The 21,709-nt window shown below is 38.7% G+C and overlaps 1 protein-coding gene across 1 annotated transcript in view; it reads right to left on the reverse strand.

Moving 5' to 3' along the window:
• The window catches only part of CRISPLD1 (cysteine rich secretory protein LCCL domain containing 1), a 46,867-nt gene extending 34,437 nt beyond the window's left edge, over positions 1 to 12,430 (reverse strand). Inside the window, exons 1-2 of the mRNA XM_008514164.2 lie at positions 11,857 to 12,430; positions 10,562 to 10,881 (exon numbers count right to left, since the gene is read on the reverse strand). Of these exons, the coding sequence (XP_008512386.1) occupies positions 10,562 to 10,819 (258 nt within the window). The 5' untranslated portion in view covers positions 10,820 to 10,881; positions 11,857 to 12,430. The remainder of the gene's footprint in view (positions 1 to 10,561; positions 10,882 to 11,856) is intronic.
• Positions 12,431 to 21,709: the final 9,279 nt, after the last annotated feature.

Below are 21,709 nucleotides of genomic sequence, written 5' to 3' on the forward strand. Positions count from 1 at the left end.
GCAATTTGAACCCCAAACACACTATCTGATCTGTATCTATATCTGTACGTGTTCTGTATTATCTAATATCTGAATACTTGAAAAATCAAATCCCCACTAACGTGTCTTTGATTATCTCTTTCTCATCTCCAGGAGCTGTTAGTGAAATGTCTTCAGAGGCCAAGCAGGTGACCCCACATGAAGTGGCTGGAAAGAGTGCTGTGACATATGGGAAACCAGAGGAGGATCATTACGTTAAATCTGCCTGATTTTTGGAAATACCTTGACTTTCTATAGCAAACCTCTTCCATATCTGTTAGATTTTTTAACTGAAAGCATTTTGAACCAAGTGAACTTAAAGCACCTCAAAACGTCCCATATGTCTGACTCCACAAAGATCCCCATGCAGGATATCCAAAATTATCATTTCATAAATGTCCGTCTTCACATCCCTTTTTCCCTGTCCCCTCATCTCAGCTGCTTTGTACTTCACTGGGTAACACAGAAGCATCCACATGAAAATTCTCTTCTCTTTACCTCATCAAATACACCAAACTACCTGCTTCTGCACCTACAGCCTCAGTCTTTCTTGTTAGAATAAATAAACCGACTTTGCAGGGATATTTTCTCCTCTTCTTCTGAGTGCTTTCTCAACTCATTCATTCCCGTCAACCTACAAATATGCTCTTTACAAAACCAAACCAAAAGCATTCTCATATTCTCCTTTAGCAATAGCTAGCTCCATTTCTCTGATCTCCTTCACGGCAACATCATCTTGAGGAGTTACCTAGTTACTTCTCTACTTCCTCACCTACCGTTCTTTTCCTCCCACTTCAGTAAGACTTTCAGTCATACACTACAACTGAAATCACTTTTAGCAAAGTCACCAACAAACTCCATGTTGACAAAACCATTGTTGACTTTTCTTCTTCATCTTATTCATCTTCTCAGCAATACTGAAGCATTGACTTCTCCCCTGTTGAACTCTTTTTCTCCCAGCTTCTGAGACACTAGTCTATCCTGTCTTTTCCTCCAACCTTGGTGAGCACTTGTTCTCCACTTCCTTTGCTAGCTTCTCCTTCCTGCTTAACTTCCACATACTGCTGGAGCCCAGGGCTCACACCAAAGCATTCAACCCTCGTCCATGAAAATCTCCTTGGGTGACTTTGTTCAGTCAGTAAGACAGTTCCTAATAACACCTACACGATTTCCAAATTTTTATCTCAAATGCTACCTCCCTACTGACCATTAAACTCAATTGAGGATGATATGACAGCACAGACTAAGCTTGGTCAAAAAGAAACCCCTGAGTTTATCCTTACCTCCCCTTGTGTTTCTCCTCCTGTTTCAACAAACGTTCAACTATTCACTAACGTGCTTAAGTAAAAACCTAAGAGCAACCCAGATTCTTCCTTATCCTTCACCCTGCACTTTAAAGCAATCAACAAAACCATCAGCAATGCCATGAAAACATACCCTGAAACCACGCATGTGTCTCCATCTTTACCACTGTCACCCCGGTCCCGGCCACCACCATCTCTCCTTGAGAACATAGCAATGGCTTCCTAACTGTTTCTCTGCTTTCAGCCTTAGTCCTCTTTCAGACCACTCTCCATAACATGGAGTAATTAAAGGAAACTGGAAATAAGACCAGGTCAATCCTCTGCAAGAAATTTTCCAGTGGCTTTCTATTTCACTCAAAATAAAATACAAACTTTTCCTCACCCATAAGGCCCAAAAGGAATTCTGGCTCACGCTTATATGTCTACTTCATTTTCTAACACTTTCCTCATTACTGAATAAAACTCAGCCACACTAGCCTTCTTTATAATCCATGAAAACTCCCACCCTCATTCCTGATTTAAAGACTTTGTGCCTAGTATTCCTTCTGCCTACATCTATGTATCTTTGTTTAGCTGAGTCTGTCTTGCAATTCAGTTCTCGGTCAAAAGCAACCCACTCAGAGAAGTCTTACCCAACTACCCAATATGATTAGCTCCACCTCTATCATTCTCTATCATCTCTCTGCTTATTTTCATTAACTTGTTGAACTTTTTACACACAAATGTATTCTCCAGCATCAAGAACAGTGCCTGGCACAAAAAACGCTCAATCAGCGTTGAATTAAATGCTCTCTTAAACACAAATTTATTAATGAGACTAACAAATTGTTTTAATCAATTATAAAAGCCTTTCTGTAACTCCTTAAAATTATGAAGGCAACAAATATTCAGGAAAATAAGGAGTTATTTAGACATACTTACTATAATACCTTCATCAGACAATTTACTACCGCTTGAATTTTCATATTTTCTTCCAATAAACTAAATATTATATATATGTCACACATAATACATGTATAAATTATACATAAGAGTATATAAAACATATATATCTTAGTTTGGTAAACATCTGGCTTTAACTGAATTAGTAAAAATCATTAAAAATTTAATGGATTTAAAGAATTTAAATTTTAAATCATGTACAATTATTCGGTTGTATAAATTCCTGAAAGGAATATGTGAAAGAATAAACTGAATAATAGCCAAGAATGTTCCTGAGCTAAATGGCATTGTTAACTACAACTATAAATGAATATTCTGTTTTTAATGAATGAAGGCATTCAGTAAAAGTAACTACAAAAATCATGCAAAAAAATAGCATTTTCCTATTGCCTATCATTATAAATTTGGGGTATGTTCCCTAATTGAATTACCTCTTCTAAAACTAAATTAAAAACTTTTAATTGGAGAAGGGTTAAGATTACAGATACCAGCTGGCCCACAGGGGATGGTACATGTTTGATGAATAAGTGGATGAACAAGCACGCTCATTTCTCCCATCCCATTCTTCCTGAACCACTCTTGGATCACTACGATTCCACCCAAACTGTTTTATGAGACCTCCAACGTGGCCTCCATATTGTGAAATTCAAGGGCCCTCATTTTACTTGATCTTGAAGCAGCATTAAGAGCTTTATAAGATTAGATAAGCTTTATAAGTATATAAGAGTTGATCATCCTTTCTGCCTTCCTTCATTTGGCTTCCAAGACATCATGCTCCCCTGGTTTTCTTTTTAATTCTCAATTCCCTTTGCTCTTCCTCCTCATCTTCCCACTGTAAAGTGTGTCAAGAGCTCACTTCCTAAATGTCTCTTCTCTATCTATTCTCATTCTCTTGATGATCTCATTTCTCCTCAAGGCTTTCAATACCATCCAAATGCTGATGAATCCTAACTTTATGTTCTAGATTAGACCACGTATGTCTAATTGCATACTTGACAAATTCACTTGGATATTTAAGCTAAATCTTAAGCTTTAATATGTCCAAAATTGAGCTCCAGCTTCCTCTACCAAATGCTGGTCTAGCCACATTCTTTCCTATCTTAAAAAATGGTAGCTCCAATATTTCCAGTTCCTCAGGCAAAACCTGTACAGCCACATCCCACATCCAAAATGTCTGCATTACCTCCAAAATGAAATAAAATCTCAATGAAATACCCCATGATAGTGCAACTGGTGATTACTGGGCAGGAACTGGGCCACTGTCCTGTTCTGCTTCTCATGCTAAAGTTCTCATCTTCTGTTGTTTATGCAGAGAGTGAGAGAGTAGACTGGCTTTGGGGAGGGGAAGGCAGACCACGTGGGAAAACAGCAGACGTTCTTATCCTGGGAAGTGAGGAGGCAGAGGTGGGTTCCACCTCCTCTAATCTCTTGGAGTTGGGTTGGCAAAATGAGCATGAAGTAAGAGGTGACTTTTGGAATCTCTGTAACCATTCTGGAAGTCACTACAAGTTGAGAGTTCCTCATTGATATTTAAACCAGAATAGAAACTCCCTCCAGTTTTCAAAAACCAGCAGCCAGGGCTTGAGTGGATTTAGATCTTGCACCAGATGAAGGAACGCCCAGCCTACTGGCTGCCGGGCTGGCCAAGTCAACTCATCTTGCCAAAAGGCTCCCTTGAATTTTTCAAGATAGATGTGCTGATTAAAAAGGGATTTGAGAGTATATTCACCCTCTTGCCACTTCTCACCATTTTCACGGCTACCACCCCACTCCTAGCCACCAACAACTGTTGGAAGGATTATTGTAATAGCCTCGTCTCCCTGCTCACACCTTTGCCCCCCTTCCCACCACCTAAAGTCTGTTCTCAGAAAGCTAGAATGACTCTGAATAAGTATAAGTAAAATCATGCTATTCTTCTATTCAAACAGCTCAAATGGCCTCTTATCACTTAGACTGAAAATGAGTCTTTACAATAACCTGTAACTGTCCTCCTCAATTAAATCTCAGACCTGGACCTCATTTCCTATATTACTTCCCATGAACACTCTGTATTGGCCACATGGGTCCCCTTGCTGTGTTTGGAGACTGAGGGTCTTCAAACCTATTCCAGGCAAGAAAGAATGCTTGTTGTGTTTACTGCTGGGCCTTACGCTGTGCCTGGCATATGGTAAACTCCTAATACCTGTTTAATGAAGGAAGAAAGAACAATAGCAATTTCAAAATTTTGCAGCATTTTTCAGGCTTTGGGTACTTCATTTCTCCTATGGAAACTACTTCTCTTCTCTTGCCTTTCTAAGATCCTAGATTTGCTGCTTACATTTAAGGAGGAATCTTTAATCTCCCAGAACTCCAGGGTAATTACTAAATTCAATCGAATTGGGCTGCAATGTCACTTTCCCCCTATGGGTATTGCCATCTACAGTGCAACTGCCAAAAAGAAAAATATATTAATTTGAAGTGTCAACGTCTTTTTTAAAAAACCAACTATCTATTCAAATTAAAGTTTTGCAAACTTTTAAACTCTGTAGACCAAGATACTTAAAACAAAACATAACTTTATTGGATCTAAACAATATTATTAAAGTAAAATAAAAACACTCCAGGAAAATTAAATAAGCTATTTTAAATACAGAATAAAGAAAGCTTAATAACTTTAAACAGTGGTAATATTCTTTGAACCAAGAAAGATATCTTATGTACCCTTAAGTGCATGTGGATTATACTGCATACCAATAAAAAATGTAAATAATTAATTTTTTAAAATTACCAGGCAAGCGCCAGTATGCAGAGAGAAAACCATCGTTTTAGGAATCAAGAGTTGCAATAAAACTTAATTGCGGTGAATTCCTGACATTTTTAGCAAGATAAGAAATGTGTAAACACTGAGTTTGGGGTAAACGAGTTATAAGATCATCATTTCATTACCTGCGTTTACTCTGGATATGTCACTGGTGGCAAATAACATCAGAAAACATGGATTTATGAGAGTAAACCAGAGCAACGTGGAAGCTAAAGATGACTTTTTCAGGTTTGGATTCAGACTACAGACAGTCGGAAACAGGGCAGAATCCAGACTAGCAGCACCCTGTTGAGCAAACTAGGTTGTCCCAGGTCCAGTTTCTGAAATTATCTGCTGTTACTAAAGCACAAAAGAAAAAAATACTTGATTTCCAATGTTAAGCGTGAGAAAGAAGGTAAGTAACAAACTGGAACCAAGCCATCGTTTGCATCAACATGCACCACGGACGGAGGGTACCACCGGTTGTTTGGCTCAGAGCCTGTGGTCGCGTAGCAAAAGGAGAGGCATCCAGATGTGTTTTGTTCTACATTTGGAAAAGTGCTGTGCCAAGGTTCTGCCCACAGTCTCACCCATATGTCAGGTGAGAGCAAGCAGGCACAGCCATCAACCCTCCCAGAAAGTGTCTGTCAACAGTTCTCTAAAAGACATGGAAATAGTCACAATAGTGGAAAATGGCTTATACAGTTGGCCCATGTGTTCTTTTGGGTAAAGTGTCCTGGTTGCTAAAGCACATTCTAGACTTAGGTACACTTTGTATCACAGTGAACTATTTTGTATTTTAGTCAATCTATAATGTTTTAGAGGCTCTATGTTAAAAATTTATAAAAAGAGGTAAATACCCACTAATTCATTTTATTATTTAAATTCCAGGATATTTGAATATCTTGATTATTATCTCAGTAGCTCTACATTACAGGAAAATTTTTAGTATACAATGAATATTTTAAAAAACAGAAAAAAAATCCTGAATTTTTCAAGCATTTATTCCTTCATCTCTAGTATTTCCAATTTCTATGTTAGTATCTTTGCTGTTGGTGAGAGCCTACCTTCCAGAACTTTTATTATTTTAATTCCTTTTCTTACCTGTCCTTCATACTTATCTCATATATAATCTTACCTATTCTTCCATCCATCCCTTAATTCAACACATATTTATTGAGCATTCACTAATACTCAATCAATAAATATTTACTTAGTAATACTGCTATGCATCAGGCGCGGGGTTATGAAGATAAATAAAGTACAACCCTTACCCTTCCAGGAATCCAAAGTCTTGGGGGAAAAAAGAGACATATAAATATTTAACTGCAATAAAATTTTAATACTATAAATAGGCTTGAATAAAATATTTTAGGAGCACAGAAGGAGTGGGGCAGGGGAATGGGTGCACCAGAGAAAGCTTTACAGAAAGAGAACATTCGAGCTGACTCTTGAGTAAGAGTTTGTCAGGAGGAGACAGGAAGCATGAGCATTCTGGGCACAGAGAAAACTGAATGCGCAGACAAGCACAGAAGCATGAGGAAGCACGGCCATCTCTAAGAAGAGTGAGTAGTTAGTTCAATGTGAACACAGATTCAAATATATGCATGGAGTTGAGAGCTATGGGGTGTATTGGACCGGACATGCCTCAAGTTAATCAAGGTGGGCTTTATAAGTTAATCAAGGTTGAGCAGCCAGGAGTTAACAGAAGTTTCGTGCAGTTGAGTACCCACCACATATCTGTTTGAGGGAAAAGACAGATTTCATTACAGTGAGGAAGGCAGACTAAAGTAGAAATAAAGTAGGACTAGACGGGTATAGTGTGCTGGGTGGGAAGCTCTGGTACCAATCTAGGTGTGAGATAATGGGCAAAGGTGAGGATGAAACAAAAGAGAGGATTCAAAAGATATTTCTGGGACAGAGTCTACAGAATTTTGCAAGGAACTGTATATGTATGTTTGCGTGTGTACGTTATGGGGAAGTGGGCAGAGGGAATGAAAGCAAGGCGGGAATTGGGAACATGCCCAATTTTCTGGGGTGTTTTTGCTTAGAGAGGACTGAGCAGATGTTGATGACATTCACTGAGAAAGAATCCAGGAAGGGAAGCAGGATCAAGGAAAAGGTGGAGGGAAAAGGTAAAGCAGTTCATTTTCTTTTCAGACATCTTAAGCTTGAAGTAACTGTGGCATAACGTTACAGAGAAGACCCAGTAGGAAATACGAAAATGAAGCTCAAAGAGGACTGTTGGATGGAGACGTCGACTATGGAGCCATCAATATACGGAGGGTATTTAAAGCCAAAGGCGTAGAGAAGGTCCTGTGGGAAGGAAGAAGGCCCAAAGTAAAAACGTGAGGAACCAACTTTTAAGAGATGAGCAGGAAACAAGAACGTGTTGACAAAATATGCAGAATAAGGAAAGAACCAAGCAATGGGATTAAAAGCCATGGAAAAGAAAGGCTTGAAGAAAAAGAATATGCTCAACAGTCTCAAATCTCTCATCTCATTACAGCCTGTGAGGTTTATATGTTTACTCCGATTTCACCAATAAGAAAAACAATGCCCAAAAAGGTTGCCAACTGTCAGTTTGTACCGGTAAACAGCAGAGATAAAATGTGAACCTGCAGCTATCTAGGCGCAAAGCTAGTATTTTTTCCTCTAAAATCCAGTGCCTCTTCAGCAACAGCTGCTGCATCCAATGACCTACAAGTTCCAGTTTCTCAATTTACCCTAAATTAAATGCGGGTACTCTCTTTCCTTTGGATCACTGATTTTCTATAATAAATAGCTCATTTCTCTCCTTCCTGACTCTGCCACAGGTCTGTGCTTTCATCAACCTAATCTCCTTCTAGTTCCTACAACCAGCCAGCCACCCCAGATTTGTCCATTTCTCTTCCTCTAAATGACATATGCCCTCCACTCTTCGCCACCATTCACGGTCCTGACCTTCCAGGAACAACACAGACCTCATCTTACCGATGGATTAACTCTCCCCTTTGGGAATATTCCATTATCCTGAGCTCCCTTGGCATTATTCGTACACATAAACAAAGAATTTTGTGTCCTTGCTTACTTGAACATTTTCAAATATGTCTCTTCTTCCTTCTCAATCAGACCATAAGCTCTTCAAGGAAAGATGTGGCTTTCCAGAATCAATTTTCAACCCTCTTAATCAAATGCATACATGGGTCGGTGTAGGGATGTGATGTTAATAAATGTGGATGTGGCTTGGCTGCCCCAGGCTCAGGGCAAGGAATAGACTAAAATAAGCACCAGATGTAGTGTAATGTGACATACAGTATACAACTGGCCCAAAGTGGTGGCACTTATCATACGGCTTTGCAGATTTTATAGTCAACAGTTCTTCACCAGTTTTTAATTTTGTTTTCTCAGAATAAACACATCTTAAATAACTATTTGAATAAATGTTTTCACAAGGTTGATCAACATCTGTACTTATATTATTAGGCAATGCATAAATCAACAGGATTTCAAATAAAATAGTATTGTTCTTTCAGACTTCCCCTTAAATGTGTATTCTAGAAAACGTGCTCCAGTATTACAGTTGGGCAATGAACTCCTCTGCAGCCCAGGTAATGGCCAAGATGCGGTTCCAGTGTTAATAGTATCTAAGGGCAACACAACGTAAACCCTGACTGGTTTCTGAATCTACTTTTCAAGGATAAAATAAAACCAGTGAAACTAAAAAGAAACTCATATAAACACACCCCAGACCAGACATCATACAATAGGCAGTTATTTTCTTTGGAAGCCAAACACGAAAACGAATCACAGAACTGTGCTTTCATTATTTCCATATTACTTAAAACACACACAAATATTCTAAGATTTCTTTTTGTGGGTTTGAACTCCTACGTTCTTCCTTATTTTAAATAAAAAGCAATTGAATACCTATCCACATGGAATAAGCACAGAGTGGCCTAGTTGGAAAGTCTCCAGAATTGGCTCTGTTTGAAAGCTCACAGATGAAGAAGTCATAGAATTTTTTCCTTTGGACAAACACTTTAAAATACACAAAAAGCAGAAATATGAGACATTACAGATGTCATATCCTGCACACAGTTTTGAAAAGAGCTAAATTTCCTCAAATGATCTATTTAAACAGTAGGAGGAGACATAAAATTAGTTGTATGTCTTAGTGACATTTACTAGGACTTTGCAATATGCCTGATAATGAGCTAAACTTTACATAGGTTATCTCATTCAACCCTCAGAGCAACCTGTCAGGTGAGTACATACGCTAGACAGGAGGAGACCGAAGCAGAGAGAAATTAATAAGTTGCCCCAAGCCCCATAGCTAGTGGGTATCAACACCAGAATTTAAACTCAGACAGCCTGACCACCAGGCCTCAAATCTTAACCTCTGATGAGTTCTCCTGAGTACCACCTACTTTCTTTAGGGTAAAACATTTTTCCAGTAAAAGTTAAAATAATATAATGCCATATTTTGTCAAGGGTAATGTGAACATAGAACTTCCACGTTTCATGAAAGGATTTAAATAGACAATATCCATCAAAACTAATGTGAAGGCAGAAAAAAAGAAAAACTAGCACGCATTAACTGCACCCTGCAATGTATCCAAAGGAGAAACGTTATTCCCAATGTTCATTAAATAAGTCTGCTATCACCAATGACTATTTATTATCAGTCTTTGCTAGTGCATTCCTAATTCATGCAAGTAGTAAAATAGATTTTTGAAAAATTTTCTACGTAACTTAGGGTATGAAGTAGTATATTAATGAGTTGGACGCTAATAGTCTTAAAAAAGTAATATGGTTGCCCCAACTTGGTAATTTGCTCTAAGAGTAAGTATAAGGTTATTAAGGATAAGTCACATATTTTCATTTAATCCTTTGCCCAGGCTTATTTTCATACTTAAAGGTTCACAAATAAATCCAGAAGAGAAAAAAAAACCATTGCCAATGCATTCCTTAACATAAAGCAACCAGAGAAATGTACCCTTTACAGTATGTTATTTACATATTTGTAAGAAAGAAGGGCCCATTAGAAACTATATATCTATATGTATACCGGCGTGTGTGTGTGCGTGTGTGCGTGTGTGTATGTAAAGTCAGCAATCCAGAAAGCTTCTTCAAATTATTGGTCCCTCATTTTTCAGATCCACCGGTCATAAGAAGGTTCCATCAGTTAGGAAGTAGGAAGCAAGTGTTCTACTAAATCATTTAAAAGTAAACACACCAGCTGTTCAGCATTCTCAGGATAGGAATCTTCCTGGTAAGAGTAGAATTTACAGCACTTAGTAGGAATATTGCATCAAAGGCGTTTAATTCTACCCTGAAATTTGAAGAGCTCTTAAAATGAAAAGAACACTAACAAAAGAATATGCAGAGGAAGATACTCTCGAAGAAAATCTTTTTTTTTTTATTTTACACAGGACAAATAGTAAAGATTAAATAATAGCACGAGAGAATTTAACCACAGAGGCTAAAAGCATCAACAAACGTTTCTTTGTACATACCATCTGAAAAATTTCCTTACCATATACTCCATATTAGACGCTGTTGGATACACCTGACTTCGCAACTTATTATGAAGGTCCAGGATACTCTGCATGTCATCGTTTGTGATGGCCCTTTTCCCTCTTTGCTTGGCCGTCCACCACTCACCATCCTCATCCATGTACTTTTCCAAAAGTTTCTCCAATAAAGTGGCATTGGGAACCACCATGGCTGGAATTGCTCTAGCCATGAATAGCACTGTGGTTACTCTGAGCCACTCCCGCGCGGTACACTTCATAATGAATGATCTCAGGATTTCCCCGGGAAAATCTCCAAGACAGGCTCTTCCACTCCTTTTGGCTATAACGACATGCAGTGTGATTAAGGTGAAAATCTAGGCAGATATTAATTGTCTAATAACAAAAGTAAAACAACAGTTACAAAGGGAGCGTCCCAGTTTGATCTGTCTATACATTATAGCACTCTCACGTTTTGAACATGCGCTTTTTGAAATAACTTATCTACAACCAATTTTTCCTCCAGACGACTTTTCACAATGCGTTGTTTCCACAAAACAGACAACCATATTTTCCAAGATAATATGCATGAGGCCAAACATAAATAACAAAAGTAGCCCAGAAGAGTCAGAGTTAAAAAATAATTTCTGAATTACGAGGCCTTAAGTGCCCGCATAATACATACAGCTTGCAAATGGTATTATCTACCTAGAATATTGTATATCAATCTAGAGGTCCACGTTTCGACGTTTTAAATTATTATTTTATCCCGGTGTCCCATATCCAGTTCACAGGCATTCAGAATGTCCACAACATTCTGCAATTCAGGTGAATGTTTTAAAGAAGTACAAAATGTTATTTATACATTTAGCCAGGGGTACATCTGGAGGGCCCAGTGAACCAGTGCGAGTGAGTGGTTCCAGGCACTGGGGGAAGCCTCTTCTTACGCAGGCGCAGGTCAAGAACTCAATCATTATTTCCTGGAAAGTATGTGCCTAAGCTGTGGCCCGCACTCGATAAAGCCAACGGTCCACCAGCAACTTTGGAGCTTTTCCTCCCACACGCCGCAGGCGCACACTGTTCCCTGGATGCAAACGTAAAGCAGGCGACAGAAGGAGGTGAAACCCACAAGTCACTTACAAGAGCAGGCTCCCGCTAATCTCCATCGCTGCTGCTGGCCGAGCAGTCCGCCCACCCTCCTTGTCTGACCGGTCTTTACAAGCTGGCTTTTTTTAAAAGCAAGGTTTAAGAAGAAAAAGGTAGACAAGAAAAGGTGGGAGCTCGAGGACCCAGCGCTGCGTCTGGGAAATGCTCTTACCTCTCCAGTGTGAAGTTCCCTAAGAGAGCCGGGCCAAACAAGACGGCCAGCCTCCCGCAGCCGCCCGCCGCCTCCACACACGACTGCGCACAGAGAGCCCCGCTCGGCAAGGACCAGGGCAAGGCGCGTCCTTGGGCCACGAGGGTGCTGACTCGGCCTCCGCGGCTCCTTTTGGACCTGGAAGAAGTAGCGGGCAGAGCGCTCCAAACTTAAAGCCTGAAGTTGGGGCCGAAAGGGAGATCCCCAGTTAGCTTGCCAGGGTGGGCGCCCGGAGGCTCCGAGCGTCCTCTGCAGGAGCAAGGGGCGGGGACACGAAGCGGAGCTCGGCTGCAAGGGCTGGGGCGACCTCGCGCTCCTGCTGGTGCAGCCACGATGCGCAGAGCCGGGCGCCGAGCGTTTCCGCCGCTCCCGCGAGCTCCGGGGCATTTATTGCGGTCCCCGCGCGCGCACGTGACGTGAGCGCCCCTCCTCGCCCACCCCCACCTCTACCCAGCCCGGGCCTGCCGCCCGGCGCCGAAGCGCGGAGGACCGCCCTGCTTCTCCCCCTGCCCAGCAAAGCCAGGACGCTTGGCGTTTGTGGGCGTGTTTTGGGCTTCAGAGACCCGGGAGTGGAAGGTCTGGACCCTGGAGGAGGTGAATGCAAGGAGGGCCCCATCTGCTCCCGCCCACCACAGTTCCCCAGCTTTCAGAAATCCTCCTCCTAATTTCTTCCTCACGAGATGCTGAAAGGAGGTGAACAACCCTTACAGAAAAGGAGCTGCCCCAGAGAGCATGGGGCGGAGGGGGTGGGGTTAACACCTTTGATCTTGGAGAACTGGGGTGGGGGGTTGGACGGAGAGAGAGAGAAAAGCTTTTCCTTTTATTTTCTCCAGGGGATGCTTCTGTTTCCGGGGCCCCGTGTCTAGAATTGAGTTGTTGTTCTTTTGGGCTCCGTTAAACCTTGTTGATGACCAGATGGGGAAGGGGTTTTATTAAATGATGGGTGATCTGTGACTCGGGATTGCTTGACAGTTGAGAGTTCCACTTGATCCATAAAATACGTGGTATTCTCTTCCAATGGTGGCCACAGCCCTTTTTTTCCTAATGATGTAGACATCTTTGGAGTTGATGTACAGGGCACCCTCAATTAATTTCAATTATGTTGACAGGAACTCAAAACCCAGTTCTAGAGTTGATAGTGAAATGAGAGCCAGTTTCTCGGTTGTCCAAGTGATAACCTGGAGTAGGAAAATTTCTGATTTTAAATTCACAGAGGCTCACCCAGGATACTGCTTCTATGGGTAGGTTTTTTATTGAGAAGCGTTTATCTTCGCTTCCTTTCTGTAGTGAGGCACGATTTCCATTTTCTCTATTTTTAAATGCTAGAGTATATAGCATATGATCAAATAAACATTCTGATAGTAACTCCCAAATCGTCCCAACCTGCTACCTGTCTCTTTCCACCGCCCAGCTACACTTTATCAAACCTCAAAGCCTCTGGTGAACATGAGACCTTGCTTCCTCTCACACCGAAGACAACGGAAGCATCACCTATATGAAGGGCATAGAAAGTCAAAGGATTTGGTGCACATGTGACTTTCATAGAAGGTGTAATTTTAAATTTCATAGCAGTTTAAGCGCAAAAAGACTTACACATTTGTGCTTTTCAAGTAGTTATTAACTCTTACAGAGTTCAGAAAACTGGCTTATCTTCCTGGAAATTAATGGAATACCCCAAAGTTTGTGATAAAAGGACCATCATTTGTCACAGCAGATGAAGAAAATGTTTCTATACTCCAGTTTTAATGTGGTACTTAAAATTATACTGAGTATCAAATAAAAAACTGTTAAAAGTAATACCATTACTTGAAACATTTTCAAAGAGAATTTAAATTGGGAAGATGGGAATTAAGATGATAAGGAAATGAAGTTAAATGCATTGACTCTTGAATGTTTCCATTATAAACCTTTCCACACAATATACAAATCAGACACCTGAAGGCTTACATTAAAGAAAATAAGATTTGATTTTAAACTTTTCTTTCCAAACCTTTCTCCTGGCAAGAAAAAAAAGTTTATATTGCTTCTCTCAGTGTTTCTATTGGCTTCCAATTTGGTATCGGGAGTCATTTTTTTATATAAAAGAATGATTTGAACATTCACTATATTAAACATTAACACTTCAATAATACAGTTTGTCATACTTGATTTAATATATATGCTGGAAATGCCATTTTGAAGAGTAATCAAACAGTATTCTTGAATACTCAAAGATGATACTGTTCACATTTTTATTTGTTGTTGAGAAATCTGTTTGTAGACAGAAGAAAACGTCCTCTCCACACAGAATTCTTGTAAAAGTGGCACTTGGGTGTGTGGCTAAGGTTGTTACTTGCAAAGCCAAGGCTGTTTTTAGCAGTACTACTTTCTTGTGGCAGACGTTGTTGGTTGTCTAACCAAAACCAGCCTTCCACCCCTTTCTTCCAAGCCCCCAGCCTCCAATTTCCTGGTGATGTTCACCCTGTCATATGCTGTCAAACTGGTCTCCTTAGGAGGTGAATATTGGTTAGTCACAGCCAGTCCTCACAATCCATCTCTGCTACCAGCGATTGCCTTAGCATGGACATGCCGCACAACTTTGGCTCCTGAAAGGAAGGAAAAAATCTGCTTTTGGGGGGTGAGGAGGAGGATTGGCAGGAGTTTTGTGATAAAGAGATACAGAAAGAAGAAATGCTTCTTCAGGTGCTGATGGGTTAGTTTGTGAAATTTACAGATGCAGCCAAGGACAAGCATCGGGCCTGAGGACAGAGGCCTGTCGTCTTGGCTGAGCAGAAGGACAGACAGTGCCTGAGTCTCCTGCCATTACCAGTCACTGAACACCTTGCCTCCCTTTTTCTGGCTATAAGACATAATAAATGAATTGTTTAAGTCACGTTGACTTGGTTTTTCGTTTACTTGCAGCTCAAAGCATTCTAACGGATACATTTCTACAAAGAAGATACCTTCCTCTGGCAATGTCGCATTTTCTCCATGCTACTGCTGCTATTATTTTCTGCTTGTGCATACGTAGGAGCCATCTTTAAATATATTCATATGTGTTTTTTCTATAACACATCCTGTACTTGCAAAATTGGGTCTATATTCACCTCTAGGCATTTTATCCACTGTATAGTTTCATGACCCCAAACCTCAATCTCAAGCCGAAGAACAGGCTATTCTCTCACCACATTGTTGGTAAGTCTGTCCTCCATTGGGGAATGTAAGAATTGAATTTGTGTTGTGTTTTGGGAGGTGGAATTAGTCTAGTGCAATGTTTTAAATCATGTAATTTTTTTTCTCCCCAAATCCCCCAAGTACAAGTATATTTTAGTTGTGGGTCCTTCTAGTTGTGGAAAAGCATGTAATTTTAAGTTAAGATGCCCAAGGTAGTTTCAGGACGTGTAACTAGTCGTGGGTCGTGGGACCTTGAGCATGCTACCTCTCCTCTGTGAGCCCTGGATCCTTCCTTTTTAAAGGGAAATAATAATAGTAGCTATCTTATTTTTTCACTTTGTGTATTAAGATGTGTTAATACATGGAGGCACTTAAATTGTATAAATAGAGAGTACTCAACAGGAGTTAAATATTATTATTATAAGAACTGAAGTAGAGGTTGTATAGTTGCTATTTTATAAGCTCAGTGGGGTTTAATCAAAGTACTGTGCCGTTAAAAAGTTTAATTTTTAAATAGAAGATAGAAGTAACTGACTATATATGTGGTAAAAAACCATCTATAATATTTCTGGCAATGTGTAGTGAATTTTCCTCATAGCTGATATATTACTCTGTTCTGCTTACTGTAGACACAGTTTCCATTCTTATCCAAAGCAGCCATTTGTCTCTGCCTCAAGATCTGAAGATATAGATATAGATATATAGATATATGAATGCCACAGATAGTCTGTCTGCTCTAAAAGTATGTAATTTATTATTGAAACTTTATTATTGAAATGTAGCATACACACATCAAAGTTAAGGCAAAAGCCTTAATGTACAGCTTGATGAAACGTTATCAAGTTAACACACCTGTTTGAAAACCATTCCAGTCTAGATAGAAAACACAACCATCTCCTGGAAGGTTCCTTTGTGCCTCCTTCCCAATGTGTCCTTCACAAAAGTAAGGAATATTCTGACTTCTTATATAAAATTAGTTTTTTCTGTTTTTAATCTTTGCTTAAATGGAATCTTACAGTAGATGATTCCCTTGCCTGGCTTCTTTTGTGTCCTGTTTCCTTTATTTAATATGTCTGTGAGATTCCTCCATGCTGTGGTATGTAACAGTAATTTGTTGTTCTCCTTTGAGGAACATACCGCAATTTATTTACCCATTCTGTTGTCGAATGGTAGAGTTGTTTCTAGTTTAGGACTGTTAAAAATAATGCTACTAAGAACCTTTCTGTACATGTCTTTTTGTACGCATATTCACACTTTTTTCAATGGCTGTATATCTAGGAATATAACTGCCAGGTCCTAACGTATACTTAGTTACAATCTGAGTAGATAAACTGGGTTGTATATCTTTTTCTCATTGATTTGTAGGAATTTTTGTAACTGTTGGGGGTGTGTTCTTTTTAGATATAAAGTATGTTATAAATTTCTTATTCCTCTCCTTTCTTTGCCTTTTCACTTTCTTGATCATGTCTCTTGATGAAAAGAATGTCCTAATTTTAATGAAGTCCAATTTTTCAGTCTTTTCTTTATGTTCAGTGATGTGTACGACCTGTTGGAGAAATATTTGCCTATCTCAAAGTCATGAAGAAAAATCTCCTACATTATCTTCTAGCTTTATTATTTTGCATGTTATAATCAGGTCTTTGATCCATCTGGAATGGATTTTTGTGTTATGTTATGACAAGAGAGTAATTGAATTTTTAAAGAAAGATTGCGATAAGTATATTAAAAGCCTGCTTTTCCTGTAATCATCACTATAAAACTGTTTATGAATTTGTTCTAGAAAAAGTATAAGTTTCAAAATTAAGAAATAGAAAAATGTCTTTGTTCTTTAATCTAGAATTGCTATGATGTTTCAATCAGATTTTTAAAAAATGTAAATGTTTAGATCCATGTTGATGCCATAACTTGAAATCTTTAACCTGTTTCCTAATGTCTAGGAAAGTAATTATTTTAGTCTTATTTTTAAATTGGCAGAAGTCCTATTTTGTTGTCCATTTGAAGTTTGACTAACCTGCAATCACTAAATGCAGTGATTCATTTTTAAGTTATCTCCTACCACCAATGCTGCCCTCTATGCACTTGAAAAACTTTTCAATAATTTCCGTACGTGCTCCTGTGCCTTTCTTGATACTGTTTTCACTGCTTGAAATTTCTTCCGTTCATTCTTTTCTGAGTATCCCCACTCTCACCATTCTTCTACACAAAGATTTTCACTGATCCAGCCAGCCATTATCTCTATTTCATTTTCCTCTAAATCTTATCAATTTCTATTATATAAATTATAGCTATTTATGTCCTTGTCTTATCTCTCCAACAATGTTAAGAGTTCCTTGATACAAAAGATCACATGTACGTGACCTTTGTATTAGCCACAGTGTATGCTAAGTGAACAATTGAATTTGGATTTTTGGAATATTCTGTATTTCTCAGAAGACTACACACATGTCTCTGGATGCACAAACCTGGGGGCAGGAGCTCCAGAATCCACAAAATAAAGAAAGCCCATCATGCTGGAGATGATTTTCACCTGGAGATTTTTCTTTTGAGGGAAAGTATCTCATAGTGAAAAACATTTATGTCATAAATGATCTATAAAGCAGACAGGCAATTGGGATTAATTTTAAAATGAAAACCAAGCATGGCACAACTGTTCTCTACAATATCTCCAGACCCACTCCCCTTAGTGGTTCTTCAGTGGAAAAGTTTGAGGAGTACTGCCCTATGCCATTTATTGAAAAAATTTATGTATATATACTGTTTTTTAAATAAAAGAAGAGTGTAACCAACTTCTAAATCATTTGTTCTTTTCAATATATCATTTCTAAACATTCATAGGAAAATGTTTTCCAAAGTAAGGAGAGGGAAGTCAAATATGTATTAAAAATTACATTTCAGAGCGATGCTCTGCTTGCTTGATGTTCTACTGTGTATTTTTGTCTACCGATGTCTTATATTCCCGTGAGCCTCTTTATAGCTCCTATGAAGATCTGGCACATGTGTCGTGTTAGCATCTGCAGCATTGCCAATCACAGCAGGGGCCATCGACATAAAACTGAAAAGAGCTATTCGTTGATATAAGACTCTCCATTCACGATGAAACCCTGTATTTTAATTTCTTTAAATCAGAATACCCATAACAGTGGGTAATGCTAACAACTTTTAAAATTACAGATGCATCTCTGAAGCACGTTTGGGGAGACCAAGGAATTTGGCTGCAGCTTCCTCTTTTGATATCATCTTTGGACTTTTCCCTGTAGATCTGTGGAAGTGCTTCACCACGTGTCTGGGTTAGAGGTCGCCTTTAAGGTTTAGCAGGAAGCGCTGTTGAAAGACGAGCATTATCAAAGGAAAAGTATTTACTCTTTCATCTACAGAATTAATGTCAGAGACAGGCTTTCCAGCCTAATATAAGGAAGATGGAAACTTTCTCAACTATCTGTAGCTGATCCATAAAGAAATAGTTGGCAAAAACCCTGCAGTATACTTTAATGGTAATTTTAAAGAATCATACTTAACAAAAGTGAAACAATTAAAATCTCTGGTGTTTTTCTGCAAATACATGCCCTCCACAATTAAACAATGTAGATAGATAATTATGAAATATAAAAATTATATATATAAAGTATATAAATGTATATATGTTTGTGTAGTATTTGAACGTTAAACACATTATATCACTAGACAGCGGGAAAGACTAAGAAAATTTAATGTTGTTCAATAAGTTGTAGGGGAAAACACTGCAAATATGGAAGAAAATGTGCAACTTTTCATTTGCCATATGTCACCTCAAGCTATTCTCCTAAGAACAAGCCCAAGAATTTACAGAGATTTTAGAAATGCTTTGGTTAAAAAATATATATTTATAAAACTACAAAATAACAGCTTTGGCAAATGACTTTATAAATAATAAACAGAGCACATGGACAAACGGGAAATACGTTTAAATGAACAGCTTTCACAAACAGATCTGAAACATTCATAAGCTCAATAGTGTGTAACTGCATTGTTCACAGAAGATGCCTTTCCCTTCTGCTCCTATCTTGCTTCATGCTGTTCCCTTAGCTGGAGCATCCATTCTTGGCGTGTCACTGCCTCCTAAATATTCCCGTCTTTGTGCCCTCTGCCCAAATTCTTCCCAAAATTATAGCATCGTTCTCAATTGCTGCATGTGTCTCTCTGCCCTTTCCTTTCAAGATTTTATCTCAAATTCTAATTCTACCAAGAAATTGTCCTAATTGTCATCATATAGAAGTGTTCTATCTGTACTCTAAAATCTCCCTAGACCCTAAAACCTTGAAGGAAAGCCGAGGTTATGTTTTTAGACTTGAGAAGACCCTATTCTTTAAGTGGAAGAGTTAATTACACTGGTGATTCAGATATTAGAATCTCTAGAATATAAACTCTTTTATATAAAAGACGTACTTGGCAATCTAAACTCATTATAAACTCATAGTAAGCAAAATTAAATTTAATTTGTGCTAGAATTTAGATGTAAAAATGTGACATTTTTAAGGAAGTGGATTTTCTTTTCTTTTTTTTAAAGCATTCATTGAAAACCAAGCATATTCCACTTGGTGTTAGTTAGATTGAATCATTTGCCCAGAAGTCTTTCTCTTGCCATTAACTTTGGCCTTGGCCATGTGACTTGCTTTGCTCAATAGAATGAGGGTGGAACCTAAGACCTTTGGAGGCTTGGCAATTCCACCTACCCTCTTGGAGCTCCTGCTTTCTGTTATGAGAAGAGCCTGTCCATGCGGCTGTTGCTCCTTTGGTTTAAGTAGGACGGACCCAATCTAAACCCTGGAGTCTAGCCTAACCCAACTGAGGCCAGCCAAGGCAGAGCCAATCCGTCAGATCTCCGAACACCCAATAAATATTTCAATAACCTCCAAGATTTTAATGTTGTGTGCTGCAAAAAACTATCACAGCCAAAGACTGATAAATACACTTATATTTACTGTATCAACATTATAACAAGCCTGTGAAATATATATTATTGAGGTTCAGAAAGGTTAAGTGACCTGCACAGAATTTGATGATAAATTTTTTCCTCAAGGCTAATGTCCTTACCAAGACATCCCTCTCCCTGCCACCAAGCCTACCCACCCCCACTCCTCTTATATTTTTTCTTTTTGTTTTTTCGTGAGGAAGACTGGCCCCGAGCTAACATCTGTTGCCAATCTTCCTCTATTTTGTATGTGGGATGCCGCCACAGCATGGCTTAATGAGCGGCATGTACATCCACGCCTACGATTCGAACCCACAGACCCCTGGCTGCTGAAGTGGAGTGCACAAACTTAACCACTACTCCACTGGCCCTGCCCACCATTGCTCCTATTTTTTTCAGGTGCAAGTAAAGAATCTTTTGAAAATGCAAAAATTGGAAGTAGGGAACAGAAGATAAGAAGTAGCAAACCAAGAGAGAACACATGTGCCAAGCATTTTGTTTTGAAGTTTCTAATTCTTGCTTGCGGCTAAATACTCTCATTTGTGACTTTTAACATATGAGCACATTTTGGTAAGACTTGACAAAATGTTGATTGATGTATCTTAACAAAAGGGCAAATGTGTATAAGTAGCAGTGCCTACGTGATTTAAATGTTAAGAGTAACACGATGAAAGCTGCTATCATGATGCTCCACTATTAGTTAAAATTAAAGATTGCTCTTCTTTTGAAGAATTCTATCACTTCTCTAAAGAATTTCTTGACTTAAAAATTCGTTAGATAAATTTCTGTCTTGGTCAATCCCAGGACAATGTTATAGTTTGAGAAATAATAATGTGTTTCTACATGATAGAAAAACAGCCTTGAAAGACTGGTTCAATCCTGAGCAGGATTCTTGAGTTTAAAAGAGTCCGATGGTGCAAAAAAGTGTATTCAGTTGACTGAAGAAATGAACAACAGGAAGTGTATAGGCTTAAGTCCAAGGTAAGACATATTTCTTGATATTGGAAAAGGGACAATGAAGGACAAAAGCTTTCTGCCCTCCACAATATTCTATAAAGGAAGTTATGTTCTGAAAAGTAGGGTCATGCTTGTGCCAGGAAGGAAGAAGTAGGTGTGTGTGCTTTGAGATGTGAAGAATGGCTGTTATCCAGATGGCAGACAGGACGGCAGAAGGAGGAATCAGAAGAATTCAAGACACGTTTCTCATTTTGCCAAAGCAGCAGTCTATCCAAGTTTATTCAAGATTCAATATTTTGAATTTGAGGTGAAACTAACTTTAATTATACATTTGGAATATTTGAAAATTAAGATTGCCTGTAGTTATTTAAAAAAAAAAAAACATCTGGAAAGGAATATGTAAGAAAAACCATTACTTCTGCAAATCTCATAAGATGGATTCAATTTCTATGTTAAATTAATAGCTTATCTGTTAGTAACAATTTAGCTCACAGACCATCTATTAACAGGATGAAGCTGCTCCCACATGTTGCACAAATTGCCTACACTTTATCAAACCAGGTTTCCTGTTCCACTTCTGGCTTCTCACAATTTGTTTAAAATATGCCTTTGGCTTCCTTTGTTAAACCAAAGGATAGGAATAGAATTAAAGGAATGCACACATGAAGAAAAATAATTCAAAGTTGTACAATATACTCTTTCTTTCACTGTTTCCCTTTTTGCTATTCTGTCTGTTATTCCCTTTTTTACTATCTC

Source organism: Equus przewalskii, chromosome 8 (assembly GCF_037783145.1).
Source record: "Equus przewalskii isolate Varuska chromosome 8, EquPr2, whole genome shotgun sequence".
Classification (NCBI taxonomy): Eukaryota; Metazoa; Chordata; class Mammalia; order Perissodactyla; family Equidae; genus Equus; species Equus przewalskii.